Below are 15096 nucleotides of genomic sequence, written 5' to 3' on the forward strand. Positions count from 1 at the left end.
TCTCCAGCCTCTCCCCCTGCTCGTGATCTCTCTCTCTCTCTCTCTCTCTCTCTCAATCTCAAATGAATAAATAAAATCTTAAAAAAAAAAAAAGACTTTTATGCAGAATGCATGAAGAACTACAACTCAATAATAAAAAGACACAACCCAAAAAAAATTTGCACAGACTTGAAAAGACACTTCACAAAAGAAGATAAAAGAATGGTAATGAGCCCATGAAACCTTGCTTAACCATATTAGTCATCAGGGAAATAGAAATTAAAACCACAGTGAAATACCACGGTGCACCCACTGAAATGGATTGAACTAGAGCCGAATGATGACACTCGATCCTGGTGACAGTGTGGAGCGACGAGAAAGTGCATTGCTGTTGGTAGTATAAAAGGGCAGTGACAGAAAGTTGGCATTTCCTTATAAGGTTAAATACACACCTACCCTATGACCAGCAATTCCTTCCCTAGGTATATACCCAAAAGTGATGAAAAAATGCTCACAAAAATATTTGTACAACAATGTTTACAGCAGCTTTATCAATAATAACCCCAAACTGGAAAAAACCCAGATGTTCATCAACATGAGAATTGGATAAACCAGTTGTGATGTAGTCATACAATGGAATTATACTCAGCCAAAAAAAAAATGGATAAACCACCATTAACATGCAACAACATAAGTGACTTTATAGATGTTATGTTTAGTGAAAGAAGCCTGACACGAATATGACTCTATATATATGACATTCATTTAAGAAGGGGCAAAATTAGTTGATGGTGTTATGGGGATCACAGACTGGGAGAGTATGGTATTGACTGGGAGGGAGTATAAAGGGGGAAATTTCTGTATTTTTGTCCGGGTGGTTATATGGGTGTATACACATGTTAGAAATCATCAAGCCGTAAACTTAAGATTTATGCATGTGATACATCTGACTGTATGCATTTTATACCTCAATTAAAACTTTTAAAAGATAGAACTTAAACAGTGCCTCCCAGCATTTAGACAGGCTGTTTATGTTACAGGCACTTCATCATCTTTTCATATATGAAGCTGGAAACTTAGCAGCTTCCAACAGGAGGCCTCAGCCGCTGAATCTTGGTATACTAATTGAGGGAAAGAAGAAACGGCTAATTACAATAACAATTACCAAGTGTCAGTTTTGTGCTAGATACCTTCCAATGTCATGCCAAAACACAAGGGTAGGTGCCCAGGCTAGCTAGCAGCATGGAATCTGGAGAGCATGGTGACAGTTGACGGGTTTTGATCTAGGCCAGTGGCCAGGATCACAGGAGTCTGACAAGAGGTGAGCTATTGAGAGCTGGCTCTGAAGGCAGGCAGATATACCTTAGAGGTTCTGAACCTTCTATTTAGGGATCTTGATGTCTGGGAAGCTGGACCACAGGAAACAGGGCCCTGGATAAGATGGAAGGCCCAGTCATGGACAGGTAGGCAAGTCATCCAGACAGGACAAAGGGACAAGACAGAACTTAGGTTCAGAGAAAGTCAAGTCTGTGGGGACATGTGCTAAACTCTGGGCTCATGTTTGAAGAGCATAGCATGGAAATGACATTTTTCTAGTTTATGGCACACTGATTACTAGTGAACTGGACGTGGTGTAAGCAGTTGAATACTGAACAGCATTTTCTTCTTCAATTTTGTCTATACTGTTTTTTTCCTAGCTTTGTGAACATCGTGTAAATTTAAGGTGCACAATGTGATGATTTGATACACATAAATATTGTGAAATGATTACTACAATAGTGTTAATTAACACACATACCGCCTTATACGAGTAGATTTTATCAAGGGGCGGGGAATATGAGACATTTAAGATCCAGTCCTTTAGCAGCTTTTAAACATATCATACAGTATTGTTAACTGTTGTCACTATGCTGTACATTAGATCTCCAGAACTTATTCATCTTATAATTGCAAGTTGGCACGCTGTGACCATCTTCCCCCATTTCCTCCACTCCAACCCCTGGCAGCCACCATCTACTCTGTTTCTGTGACTTCAGCTTTTTTATATTCCACATAAAAATAAGTTTGTATAGTATTTGTCTTTCTATGTCTGACTTATTTTACTAAGCCCACAAGGTCCAACCATGTTGTTACAAATGGCCGGATTTCCTTCTTTTCCATGGCTGAATAATTTTCCGTTGTTTATACACACTTTATATACACGTTATACATACACAACTTTATCCATTCCTCCATAGACACACACTTAGGTTGCTTCCATGTCTTGGCTAGTGTGAATAATACTGCAGTGAACATAGGAGTACAGATAGTGATTTCATTACTTTCAGATACATCCCAGAAGTGGGATTGCGGGATGATATGGTAGTTCCATTTTTAATTTTTTGAAGACCTTCCATACTGTTTTCCATAGTGGCTGCACCAATTTACATTCCCACCAATAGTGCACAATGATTCCTTTTGCTTGCCAACACTTATTATCTCTTGTCTTTTTGATACTAGCCATTCTGACAGGTGCAAGGCAATATCTCATTGTGGTTTTGATTTGCATTTTCCCTGATGCTTAGTGATGCTGAACATCTTTTCATGTGTCTGTTGCCCATTGGTCTGTCTTCTTTGGGAAAATGTCTATTCAGGTTCTCTGCCTATTTTTTAAATAGGCAGGATTTTTTTTTACTATTAAATTGTATGGGTTCCTTATATATTTTGGGTATTAATACCTTATCACATAGACGGTTTGCAAATATTTTTTCCCATTCCATAGATTGTCTGTTCGTTTTGTTGGGTTTTTTTTCTGTGCAGAGACTTTTTAATTTAATGTAGTTCCACTTGTTTATTTTTGTTTTTGTTGCCTGTGCTTTGATGTCATATCCAAAAAATCATTACCAAGACCAATGTCAAGGAGCTTTTTCCTTATGTTTTCTTCTAGGAGTTTTATGTTTTCAGGTCTTATATTTGAGTCTTTAATCCATTTTGAGTTAATTTTGTGACTGGTGTAAGATAGGGGTCCAATTTCATTCTTCTGCATGTGGTTATCCAGTTTTTCCAGCACCAGTTATTGAAGAGCGTATCCTTTCCCAACTGAATATTTTTGGTTCTCTGGTCAAATATTAGTTGACTGTATATGGTGGGGGGGAGGGGACGGTGTTTTCCAGTCTCTTAATTCTGTTCCATTGGTCTGCACATCCTTTTTTATGCCAGTACCATGCTGTTTTGATTACTGTGGCTTTGTTTGAAATCAGGAAGCGTGATTATCTTTAGCTTCATTCTTTCTCAGGATTGCTTTGACTATTCAGGGTCTTTGTGGTTCCACATGAATTTTAGGATTGTTTATTTCATGTGGTATTCTAATAATTAAAGGAAGGAGTCAGATACGTCCTATAAAGAACTTGACATCTTCCAGTCTGGCCTCTCCACCGAGAGTGCGAAGTCCAGCCCATCCACCTGCCAGCTTAGTGGCTTGGTGGTGGGAATGTACAGTCAGGTACTGACCTATAATTTCATGCGGCAGCTCTTGGTGACCTGTTGCCCTTCCTTCCCTGCTTGCCAGCACCTCAGGCTGTTGGAAATAGGCTGTTTTGTTGTTGTTGTTGTTTGTTAATTTCCAGTGTTAATTCCCCTCTTTCTCACAAGTGCCTCAAATCCCTCTCCCTCCCAAACCACAGAAGCTCACACGGAGGTGGTCTGGACATTCGGCAAAGTGTGCTGTTTCAGGATTCCTAAAAGGTTAGCCAAAAATAAAAGCCTCTTACTGACAGTGAAATAAAAATGCTTTGTTGGAACTTCAGATATATATTTAAATAAACAATTAGGAAAAAAAAGAGAGAAGACCTGTAAAGATGTTTATTTTTACTGAATATTTCCTTGTTTAAAAGATGTTGCTCCCCAGTGACCTAGTACACCAATCACTCTGCGAGTCTGGGACTGTAGAGATGACTGAGGCACAATGGCTGTCCTCCATGGACTCAGCCTGCGAAGAGAGGTGGCAGGAGCATGGGTCAAGGGGAAGTGCATCGAGAGGGGTCTGGAGCAGAGGGAGGGCTACCCCATTCTGTGGGGAAGGGTGGCCCACAGAATTGAGCATCTGTGCGCTGAGTCTTGCCTGGTAAATAGCAGAGCATGCCATTTCACACCATCCCCAGGCAGAGGTGGGTAGAACCTTCCAGGCAAGGCGTGGGATGTGAGTGAGCAACTAGCATATTCAGGCTGAGCCTCAAGCCAGGCCACATCCCGGGTCCTGGGCTAGAGAAGCTAGCGAGAGAGTGACTGTGGTGGCTGGTGGGCCCTCACTGCAGTGAGCCTTGTGTCCCCTACTTGCAGGCCTGAGAATCCTCTACCCTCCCTTCAAGTGACGGGACTGTGGCCTGAGCACACTGGTGTCAGGAAGATCATTCTAGAGTCAGTGCTATGAGGGTGACCCTTTAGAAGGCCACAGTAACCATCATCCCAGAGGAGTTAAGACATAGCCTGAGCTGTGGGATGGTGACAGTGAGCATGAAGGGTAGTCAGTGAAACTTGGGGTAGTTGGATGGGGGAGAAAGCCAAAGTTGGGGTCGAGGGTGGTCCCAGGGCTCCAGCTTATGCACCGGGAGGATAGGCTGCCATTCCTGGAGAAGGAAACATGGAGCTCTAAGGAGTTCCAAGCTGGGTTCTGTGCTCTCCAAATCCCCCATGGGGTGGGCTTTCTGTGTGCTGTACCCCTGGCCTTTTACTCGCAGCCTCGAGAATACCTTGCTAGCTGTCTCCTGGTGAAGCACTAGCTGAGCTGCTGCAGAGATTCAGGAAACAAAGATCTTGAGGCCTAATGTCTTTCACATATTAAATGTACATTGTTCTGCCTTCTGTCACCTTTAAGCAGTCACTAAGGGCAGTCAGGTTCTATAACACAGTCTTCGGCTAAACGTGAAGATCGTATTATTGAAACAAGATCTTTCCAGCTGATCGTACTCCAAATGCATGCTTTGGTGCCTGTAAAATCTATTTAAGGCCTCCTAATTCCCCCCTTCTATTCCTCCATCCACCAGAACTGTTAGGAAGAGAATTTTAAAATGAGGAAGTGGTTAAGAAAGGGAGAAGGTATCAAACATTTGTTTATGTACGTATCTGTTGTTGGAAATTATCAAGATCGATTTCAGGAGCATAGAGTTCAAATGTATGCTAAATGACCAAAGAGAATGTACCATCCAACAATCATTTTCTATTCTGAAAGGCTAAGTAATGAGAAGCAGACTCTTAATTTAACACAAAAAGGAAAAAGGAGGAGAAATTAGGAAGTAATATATTCAATTATAGGAACCCTTTGCCAAGAGCTTATTGATTTCATGTTCTGACAATTTCAGTTAAGCCTTAGGGGGGAAAAGATTTAGCAACTGGTCAGATCAAACATGTGTGGCCCCCCACTCCTGGAACTCATGCATGTGTAACAAAAATAGTCAGGTCTTCACTAGGAATGGGCTTCATCTTTGGGGTCTGTTCATATTGCCAGGCCCAAGACCAGAGCTTGGAGGATTTTGCAGGTGAGAGAAGGGGAGCCCCCAGAAGATCCGACAGACACTGTAACTGTGGTGCGGGGAGAGGCAGACCAGGAGCCTCGTGTCCTGTTTTTGCATAGATCCCACGCTACTGAATTCCCTCTTGTGATTTCTCTGCCGTCTGAAGCCAGTTTCTTCTCCAGTCCCTCCCCTCGTGTCCATGTCTACCCTGACCACCCATCTGTGTGAAGGGGCTCCTTTTTGTGGTCATTGGCCCTGACCGCTGTGCTGGATGCTGGGCTGGTCACAGTCCTGCCCTGGTCAGCGCAACGCATACACCGCAGCGTGGAAAGGCTTCCATGGATGGATGTGTTGCTTGGTGGGGGCCCTGACCACATGCAAGAGGGGGAGCTGTCGGGAGGCTTCCTGAACCAGGAGGAGGCAGTCTGGTAGGGCAGAGGGCAGGTGGAGAGAACTGCACGTGAAAATATCTGAAACAAGTGAGGGAATGTGTCCTGGGACTGGATGTAGTTCAAGGTAGAGAGGAGCCGTGGAGTGTGCGTGTGTGTGTGCGTGTTCGTGCAGATGTGCGCGCGCCTACACATGCATGCACATATGTCTTGGAATGCATATTTATTGAGAACCCGCACCCGGCACCACTGGGGAAGGAGAGCAGGCTGTCTATAAGAGAAGCCCCTGTGTAAACAACGAGGGCCACGTGGGGTGATGTCTTTGCTAATACAGCTGTGCTGAACAAGCTCTGTTGGGGACTGGGGACGACAAGGGCCAGCAGGAATTCCTTTGACAGGTCGTACTCTTTGGAGCCTCATCCATCTGTGTTCCGGTGAGCGATCTAGGGACCGTTACTGGACTTTTCTGGGACTTACTATATAATCAGAATGTCTTTCTTGGGGTAGCTGGGTGGCTCAGTCGTTAAGCGGCTGCCTTCGGCTCAGGTCGTGATGGGATCGAGCCCCGCATTGGGCTCCCTGCTCGGCAGGAAGCCTGCTTCTCCCTCTCCCACACCCCCTGCTTGTGTTCCCTCTCTCACTGTTTCTCTCTGTCAAATAAATAAATAAAATCTTTAAAAATAAAAAAGAAGAATGTCTCTTAGTACAGAGACAAGCGCTGTGGGACACGTGAATGCGATCAGGAAGCCTTAATTGTTGGACCCCTTTCTTCCATCATGTTATTCATCATTCTTATGTTGTGTTTCTCTAGGAAAACATGTGAATCCCAGCCTTTCACCCCAAGGGCTTATCTCCCCAAGCAAGTGCTGTTCCATCCACCCCCACCCCTGTAGTGCTGCCACCTGCCACCTTCTAAGAGAAGGGGAGATTCTCGTGCAGTGGAGCCTGGTCCACAGCTGGGATGGGCAAGTGTCTGAGGATGGGGGTGGTAGACAGAGGGCCACTGACCCAAGCTCTGAAACCAGACATGAACCCCGTAGCTGGCCCTTCCCCTTAGGCTCCCAAAGCCAGGACACAACCCTCTCTGGGGCATTTTGAGCATATTTACTTTTCCTTCTCATAGGAAACAAGCTGGAACAGTAGATATAAAGGTATCCTGCTGTGTCCTTTCCCCCAGGATGTAGGAGGACGTTGAGCTAGATGTGTTTCTCTGGCTGTCCTGGAATTGCAGTGTAGGTTCAAAGGGCCGAGATGCAGAGAATCTCATACTCCCAGTTCAGAAAGCCACCAATGAGCTGCCAGCTGTTGGACCCAGACACCCTGCTTTCTGTGAGGCACTAGTACAGAACTGACCAACACCCGGCCATCGATGCAGGAAGAGGCTGGGGCCTTTTGGAGAAGACAGAATTCAGGAAGAGTGGCTGTGGTGGGGAGGAGAGGGGTCCCCTTCCCAAAGCCAGTCAGAGGAAACGAAGTTAAATCAGGAGGAAAGTCTAAAGAGAAAAGGTAGAATTAATTTGGTGTGCGGAACACCCAAGACAGGAGTGAAAGGGAAAGCAGTGGATTTCGCCCAGGAAAAAAGACAGAACAGTACGGGGGCCAGGTGCGGGGGAGACCGAAACACAGAAGGGAAAAATACAAAAGGGCAGGGAAAACCTAGAAAAACAAAAACCCTAGAAAAATAGAAAAAAATATAGAACAGCAGAAAAATACAGAAAAATTAAAAATAGAAAAGGGTGAAAAAGTGGTTGAGTAAGTCTCGAAACAGAGGCAGAAAGAAGAACTTGAGAGAGAGGGAACTATACAAAGTTTTTTTTAAAAAGAAAGACATAAAGGGGTACCTGGGGTGGCTCAGTCGGTTAAGCATCGACTCTTGGTTTCAGCTCAGGTCATGATCTCAGGGTCGTGAGATCGAGCCCCATGTTGGGCTCCGTGCTGGGAGTGAAGACTGCTTGAGACTCTCTCTCTCTCTGCTCCTCCCCACCCCCACTCTCTCTCTCTCAAAAAAAGAAAAGAAAAAGAAAGAAAGAAAAGGAAGACATAAAAAAATATAAGAAGGCAGAAAAATATATAAAGAACCCCCCACCCTCCTATCCGACTCATGAAAGGCAAGACAGAATGTCAAGTAAGAGGAGCAACAAGAAGGCAAAGATGTGGGCTGAGCAGGTGAGGAGCGGTCCTTCCTGGTCTGGCCATTAGCTCTGTGAGGATGCCCCTGAAGAGGCAAAGCAGCCTCTGGAAGGAGTGTGGCCCTGCCGACACATTGATTCTGACTTCCAGCCTCTAGAACTATGAGGGTATACATTTCTGTTGTGTGACCTCACCAGATTGTGGTCATGCGCTACAGCAACCTTAATATAAATCCTTAGTGTGACATTTCCTGTTCCTATGCTCACGAGATCAGTAAGTTCCAAGCAAAGAAATGGGAAGAGGACAAAGAAAAAAAAGGCACATGCTAGCTCAGGCTGTATTTTTTTTTATTAGGAAAACAATAGCTTTTATAGAAGCACTGCCCAGTAGACTTCTGCCCACTCTCCTTGGCTATGGGGGCTACACATCTAACTCTAGCTCTAAGGGAGCCTGGGGAGGTGAGCATTTTTTAAAAATCAACTTTTATTTTATATATATAATTAATATATGTTAAAATTGACTGATTTTAAGTGTAAAATTAATGAGTTTTGGAAAGTGCATATAGTCTAGACATAGAACATTTCCATCACCCCAAAAAGTTCCTTCCTGCTCCTTTGTAATCAAACCGCCCCCCCTTGCTCTGACTCCTAGAAAACACAGATTTTTCTTCTCAAATAAGATTGCCTTTTTTTTATAATTTAATGTAAATGGAATAGCACAGTATATAGTCTTTTGCATTTGAGATCTGTCTAAATTGTTGGGTGTATTAATAATTTGTTCCTTTTTATTGTGCAGGAGTATTACTGTGTATGGCTATACTATAATTTGTTTATCCATTAACCAATTGGTGGACATACGGATTGATTCCAGTTGGGCTGTTATAAATGAAGCTTCTTTGAACATTCTCATACAAATCTTTGCATGGGCATGTATTTTTATTTATCTTGTGTAAATATCTAGGAGTGGAATGGCTGCATTCTATGGTACGTATGTGTTTATAAGAAACCACCAAATTGTCTTCCAAAGTGGCTGTATCGTTTTGCCATTTTGCCATTTTGCCATTCCCACCCACAATGAGTTCTAGTTGCCCCGCACCCTCACCAATACTTAGTATTGCCAGTCTTACTCCTGTCAGCCATTCTGGTGGATGTGTCGTGGTTTCTCATTGTGGTTTCTCATTGTGGTGTTAATTAGCATTTCTCAAATCTATTTCATGTGTTTATTTGCCATTCATTTATCTGCTTCGGTGAAGTGTCTGTTCAAAATTTTTGCCCATTTGTGAAAGTGGATTTTGTTTTCTTACTATTGAGTTGTAAGCTGTCTTTGTAAATTCTGTATAGACGTCCCTTATTACATGCATGATTTTTCAAATATTTTCTCCTAATCCATTAGTTGTCTTTTCATTTCCTTAAGGTCTTTAAAGAGTGGAATTTTAATTTTGATGAAATTCAACCTTTTTGTGTCTTATCTCACAAAATCTTTGTCTGTCCCAGTGTCACTAAGATGTTCTCCCATGGTTTCCTTTGAATTTTATTTTAGATTTAAGTCTTACATTTAGGTTTGTGCTCAACTTCAAGTTAACTTTTTAATGTGGTGTGAAGTAAGGGTTGAGGTTCATTTATTTATTTCTTTGCTTTTGTAGGAGGATGTTTAGTTGTTCTGGCACTGTTGAAAAGACTTTTTTTCCCCATTCAATTACCTTGGTGCCTTGGTCGAAAATCAGTTGACCATGCCTGTATGGCTTTCTGGACTCTTTTTTCTCCATTCATCTATATTTCTATTCTTATTCCAATACCATACTGTTGCATTTACTCTAGCTTTATACTAAGTCTTGAAATCAGTTCGTGTAATCCTCCAACTTGTTGTTTTTTTTTTCTCAAAATGGTTTTGATTATCCTAGGTCCTCTGTATTTCCATATAAGGGTTTACAATCAGCGTGTCAAATTCTACACACACAGAAGTCTGCTGGGATTTTGCTTGGCATTGTGCTGAGTCCATAGATCACTATGAGAAGTGACATCTTAGCAATGTAGAGTTTTCTGGCCCACGAGCACAGTATAGCTCTCCATTTGTGTGCTCCTTTTCAATTTCTTTCTGCAATGTTTTTTCCTTTCCATGTACAGATACCGCATGTGCTGTGTAAAATGTATCTGTGAGTATTTCATATGTTTGATGCTGTTGCAATGATATTTTCATTTCAAGTACCAATTGTTCATTGCTAGAATATAGAAATTCAATTGGTTTTTTTTCAAAATCTTGCATCTTGTGACTTTGCTGCTTAATTTGGTAATTAGTTTTAGTAGCTTTATGATACATTTCTTAGGATTTTTTACATAGAAAATCAGGTCTTTCTGGATGAAAGTTTTACTTATTCCTTTCCAATCTCTAAATCTTTAATTTTGTTTTCTTGCCTTATTATCCTGGCTGGAATCTGCAATACAACATTGAGTAGAAGTGATGACAGACATTCTTGTCTTCCCAATCCTAGGGGGAAAGCACTCAGTCTTTACTATTAAGTGTGATGTTAGCTGAGGTTTTTTGGTAGATCCTCTGTAGGGAGATAAGTATTTTTAACTGGATATATTGCTGCCCAAATCTTTTGGGGTTTTTTCTAGAAAAGAAGAAGGGAGAATGGACATAGGCATCCATCAAAAGGGAGGCCAGCAGGGGTTTCTTTATGAGTTCAGCCCTGTCTTAACTGTGTGATGATTTATTAGGAAGTAAGCATTTATTTCCATTAGAGGTTTTAAGTGTGGAATATGGTTCACATTACACATGACCATGTGTGACAGTGCATCTTTATGAACTGTATTTGGGAGGGACAGGTGTTGCCAGGGAACCAACTCCGCGTTAGTCCATTGGGAGGCAGTGTAGCCTGTGGTTAGAAACATGGGCTCAGAAGCCTGGGTGCCTAGTCCCAATCCAGCTCTGCAACCTTGGGCAAATTCCTCAACCTGTGTCAGTTTTCCACCTGCAAAAGGAAGGTATCAAAAGATGTCAGTAATTCCTACCTCCGGGGCTTCTGAAGACTCAATGAGCAAATGCAATGAAGAGCTTAAAACAGCATCTGTTGTCTGGTGCATTTTAAGAAGGCTTTAGTTTACATAAGGCTAAGTTACATACAAGTTTTCAGTAGCAGGTTTACTGCTTGAAGTAAAGAACAGCCATCCATTAAAAAAAAAAAAAAAAAATCCACTCTCCAGAAACCTCCTATTAAGGTTTTATAAGGAGAGAGGATTAGATACTTGATTTTTGTTGTTTTGCGTGTTATTGGTACAATAAATACATTTACAAATCCTGTGCATTGCATGGGCAACTATCAGCTGGATTATAGCTGTGGGCAGTGACACACTAGAGTTCACACGGAGTCTACACTTAAAGGCTGAACCAGAGTTTGACCTTCTGATCTGCTTGTTTTGACCACTTGACAGTGGGCTGGAATGGGACCCCACACACTGTCCCTGGGCTGCCCCACCTGGACGTGTGGACCACTGTGCAGCCCCCAATTGGCTTCAGCCTATTATTTCTTGCCAGTAAACTCTAATTCAAGGGGACAGAGGCATCTCAGTCAGTCTGTCACTTTCCCGGGCATCTGCCTTTCTATCTACGTGTTCCAAGTCCTGGGTGCCATCCTTCAGTGGGGGGTAAGTCATGCCAGCCTTCCTGTCTGGTGTGGGGTGTGAGGGGACACTTGCCAGCAGGAACGAGGTTACTCTGAACCTGCTCAAGTGGGTCCTGCTGCAGCATTGTGATGTTGACATATAAGGAAAAGCACTTAGGAACAGGCTGGCAAGCCTTCAAGGGGCCTTTCCCCTTAACTTGAACTTGCTTTTTTTATTTTTTGCCTTGTACTTTCTGAGGGTGCAGTCATAGCGAGTTTTGTAAAGGGCCTTCCGCAGTGTTTTCTCATCTGAAGTCCCTTCTTCACGCAGGGTCTACATTGTCCAGCCAATTTTCTGTTTCTGGTTTTCTCTAGATCAGGCCAGTGAAAGACTTAAGTGTGTATGTTTAGTTTTTTAAAAATGTAACATGCCCTCAGCTCTGTTTGGACACATCTGCACACTATTTTACCCTTCCTCTCTCCTTCCCATACAGCCGGGGGGGGATAGGGAAGGGACAGCCAACACATGTTTAGGAGAGCCCATCCACGAGGCCCCAGCACAGACTGCCCGGCGTTTTCCTCTGCAGTGTGATGGGTAGCGTTTGGGGACAGGAGTATTTGGCCAGCTCTTGTCCTCACCTCTGCCAGAGATGTGCTCTAGCCCGTTCCTTGAGAGTTGCATTCTCTATCACACCTTTTCAGCTGTCATTTTGACACCAGTACCAAGAGATACTGATTCAGGGAGCGAGACAGACATTATCCTCTCCCTTGACTGTCATAAGACACCCCAGTTAGGTGGAGACTCCAAGGCTCATGTGACATGATCCTCCAAACTCTGCCTGCTGCTCCAGGTAATCATGCTAAATTATACATGGGTAGAGGCTTTCTGCAGTGCTGTTTTTCCACGGGAGCACAAAGCATTCTGGCATAGGAGGGCTTTGACAAAGCAAGTCCTCCAGGCCCTGCAGGAAGCGTGGAGCTGCAGGGGGCAGGTTACCTTCCAACCACAGGGCTCGGCATGTGAGTTTAAAACAAATGGGAAGCAGATGCATGGAGTCTGACTTTCTGTTTGAGTGTCGTTTCTTTGAGCAAAGACAAAGGCTAAAAATTTAAATATCAAACTGTTAGGTTTTCGAAACAAAAAAAAAGAAAAGGCAAGAAGAAACAAAGAAAAGTCAGAAGTGACAAATTTAACACTCTTCTCTGGTCAGATAAGAATCTGCTCTTAGCTCCACGTAAATGACTAACTGCCAGCTTCGTGATTCGGCATCTTTCTCTTTGTGTATTTTCTTCATTCTTATCTTCTTCTAGTTCTATTTCCTCACTCCTCGCCAACTAAACAACAACAACAACAACAACAAAACAAAGCAAAGAACAAAGTAAAACAACTCCCTTGGTTGGTGTGATTGAAAGATCACCTTCCATAGGGTATACCAGCTGAAGGGCTGGATGATGTGGAGGTGCTGCGCATGCAGGGTCCACGCTCCTGGGAGCCCCTCACACACATCACACCTGGCCACGGCCAAATGCCAGTTCTGGAGACCTAGCAGGCACTCAAGAAACGACTTGAGAACGAATGGAAGTACCTGCCTACAACAAAAGGAAGGCGGGAGGGAAGGCGGGTTCGTTTTGCTGCAGATTAGACTTACGCAGTTCGTTCTGTTATTCACAATTCCTCAGGCAGCGAGCGACCCAATTAACACAGTGTCGCTTTATCGATGCTTGCACTCTCCCCTTCACATGGTTTCCTGGACGCCTGTTCCATCTCCAGAGTCGGCAGCTGGTAGTGGCCACATTTGCTCTGTGTGAGGAATTCCTACAAACATAGAAACTGGACTCACAGTACACTGATGGCATTTCTTCATCAACAAATAACTTCTGTGGGTCACGGAGGCCAGCCTTGCAAGTTACCCAGGCTTAAGGTGGTACTAAAAATGTGCAAATTTGCCATCTACCTTGTTTCTAAGCTCTGTTCTCCGAGAAGATCATCGGTGGTTATTTCTATTCTGTCCATTTGACAGGTGATGACCAAGAAAGAGGACTTTTTCAGTGCCTGGAACTCGTGTCTTCATCATGTTGCCTCCCTGTCTCTGGCACACATCCATAGAGGTGAGTTGGCTCTTGTTGAATATTTATAACTGGGCGGCTCTGGGGGCTGCAGGGTACCTGGGAATAAGACTGCAGTCAAAGGACAGTCCCCACACCAGCCCTCACGTTGAATGTAAGGCCCCGAAATAACTTAACCTCCAACTTACCAGGAACACTGACCAAACGACACCCACAAAACCCAACACTAAACTCCGGGAACAGTGCATCCAACACAACCTGACAGTTGCCAACAGCACTGGTTTGATAGAAGCCAGCTGGCATATGGCGGGCCCCTCAGCTGTGGCCCTCTGCCCAACAGGGACTGCCGTTCCCACGTAAACAAAACGGAGGGTGCACGCACAGCTAACGGGAGGGTGCTTTAATAGGATCGCTGCCTGCAGAATTTCAAGTACCGCAACTCACTACTTCAACCTAATCCTCGAATTAGCGAGAACCCGGTTCAGCCTTTTAAAGCGGTGCCTCTCAACCAGAGGCGACTGTGCCCTCCTGGGAACATTTAGTGACATCTGGAGACATTTTTTGTTGCCACAACCGAGCAGGGGTTGCTAGTGGGTATAGGCCAGGAACGCTGCTAAACACCGCACAGGCCGTGGACAGCACCCCCAGCAAAGAGTTACCCTGCCTCGATGTCAGGAGCGCCAGCACTGAGAAACTGTTGAGTGTCCATTTTGATCCCAACAAACCCAAATCACAGAAAACAAAATGAAACTTTGAAAACAGAGTAAGATCCATCAAGATACGGCAATTTATTCTTAAAAATTTTGTGTAGCCTCAAGAATCATTCGTTCATTCATCATATACTCTGACCCCGGGGGAGTGGGGGGGGGAGTCTTAAAAAGGCTCACATTGTGTTTGTTTGTCGTGTGGGGTTTTCCGTCCCACCAAGTACACGGCTGGCCCTGGGAAGGCAGGGTCAGGTTTGGTCACCACCACAGCTCCGGGGCCCGGCTCCCAGTCCTGGTGTGTCCTCAGGCACCATCTCGTGGAGTGGAATTCCTGGATGGGTTCTGTTAAGAGTCAAGCCAGCAACCCAGGAGTGCCTGCATCCCACCCGACCTCACAGCCTGGCCACCACCCTCCCTCCCCAACCAGGCAGTACCAGAAGAGCAGAGCACCACATTATTAGTCACTGTGGGGCTGCCCAGTGACTAATAATCGGAGGCTGCCCTCCCTGCGAGCTGACAAGAGCCAGACTGGAGTGAACAGACCGAGCCTGGCCTCTTCTCTCCCTCAAGGCGCAATCCAGCGCTTGGGACCTTGGTGAGCTTCATGACACAGGGCTCAAGAGTATGGAGAGGATTGAGAATGCACAAGTGAATATGCCCAGAGCATGGGTTCCTCATGGGGCCTGAGGACACCACACCCAGGGAGCAGCCTTTTTACACAGTGACCACATTCC

The 15096-nt window shown here is 44.3% G+C and overlaps 1 protein-coding gene across 1 annotated transcript in view; it reads left to right on the forward strand.

Annotated features, from left to right (window-relative positions):
• ACOXL (acyl-CoA oxidase like) overlaps window positions 1-15096 on the forward strand; it is a 342867-nt gene that overhangs the window by 253834 nt on the left and 73937 nt on the right. Inside the window, exon 16 of the mRNA XM_032410454.1 lies at window positions 13610-13697. Coding sequence (XP_032266345.1) covers window positions 13610-13697 — 88 coding nt within the window. The remainder of the gene's footprint in view (window positions 1-13609; window positions 13698-15096) is intronic.

This window comes from Phoca vitulina, unplaced genomic scaffold, assembly GCF_004348235.1.
Source record: "Phoca vitulina isolate PV1807 unplaced genomic scaffold, GSC_HSeal_1.0 scaffold12, whole genome shotgun sequence".
In the NCBI taxonomy this organism is placed as follows: Eukaryota; Metazoa; Chordata; class Mammalia; order Carnivora; family Phocidae; genus Phoca; species Phoca vitulina.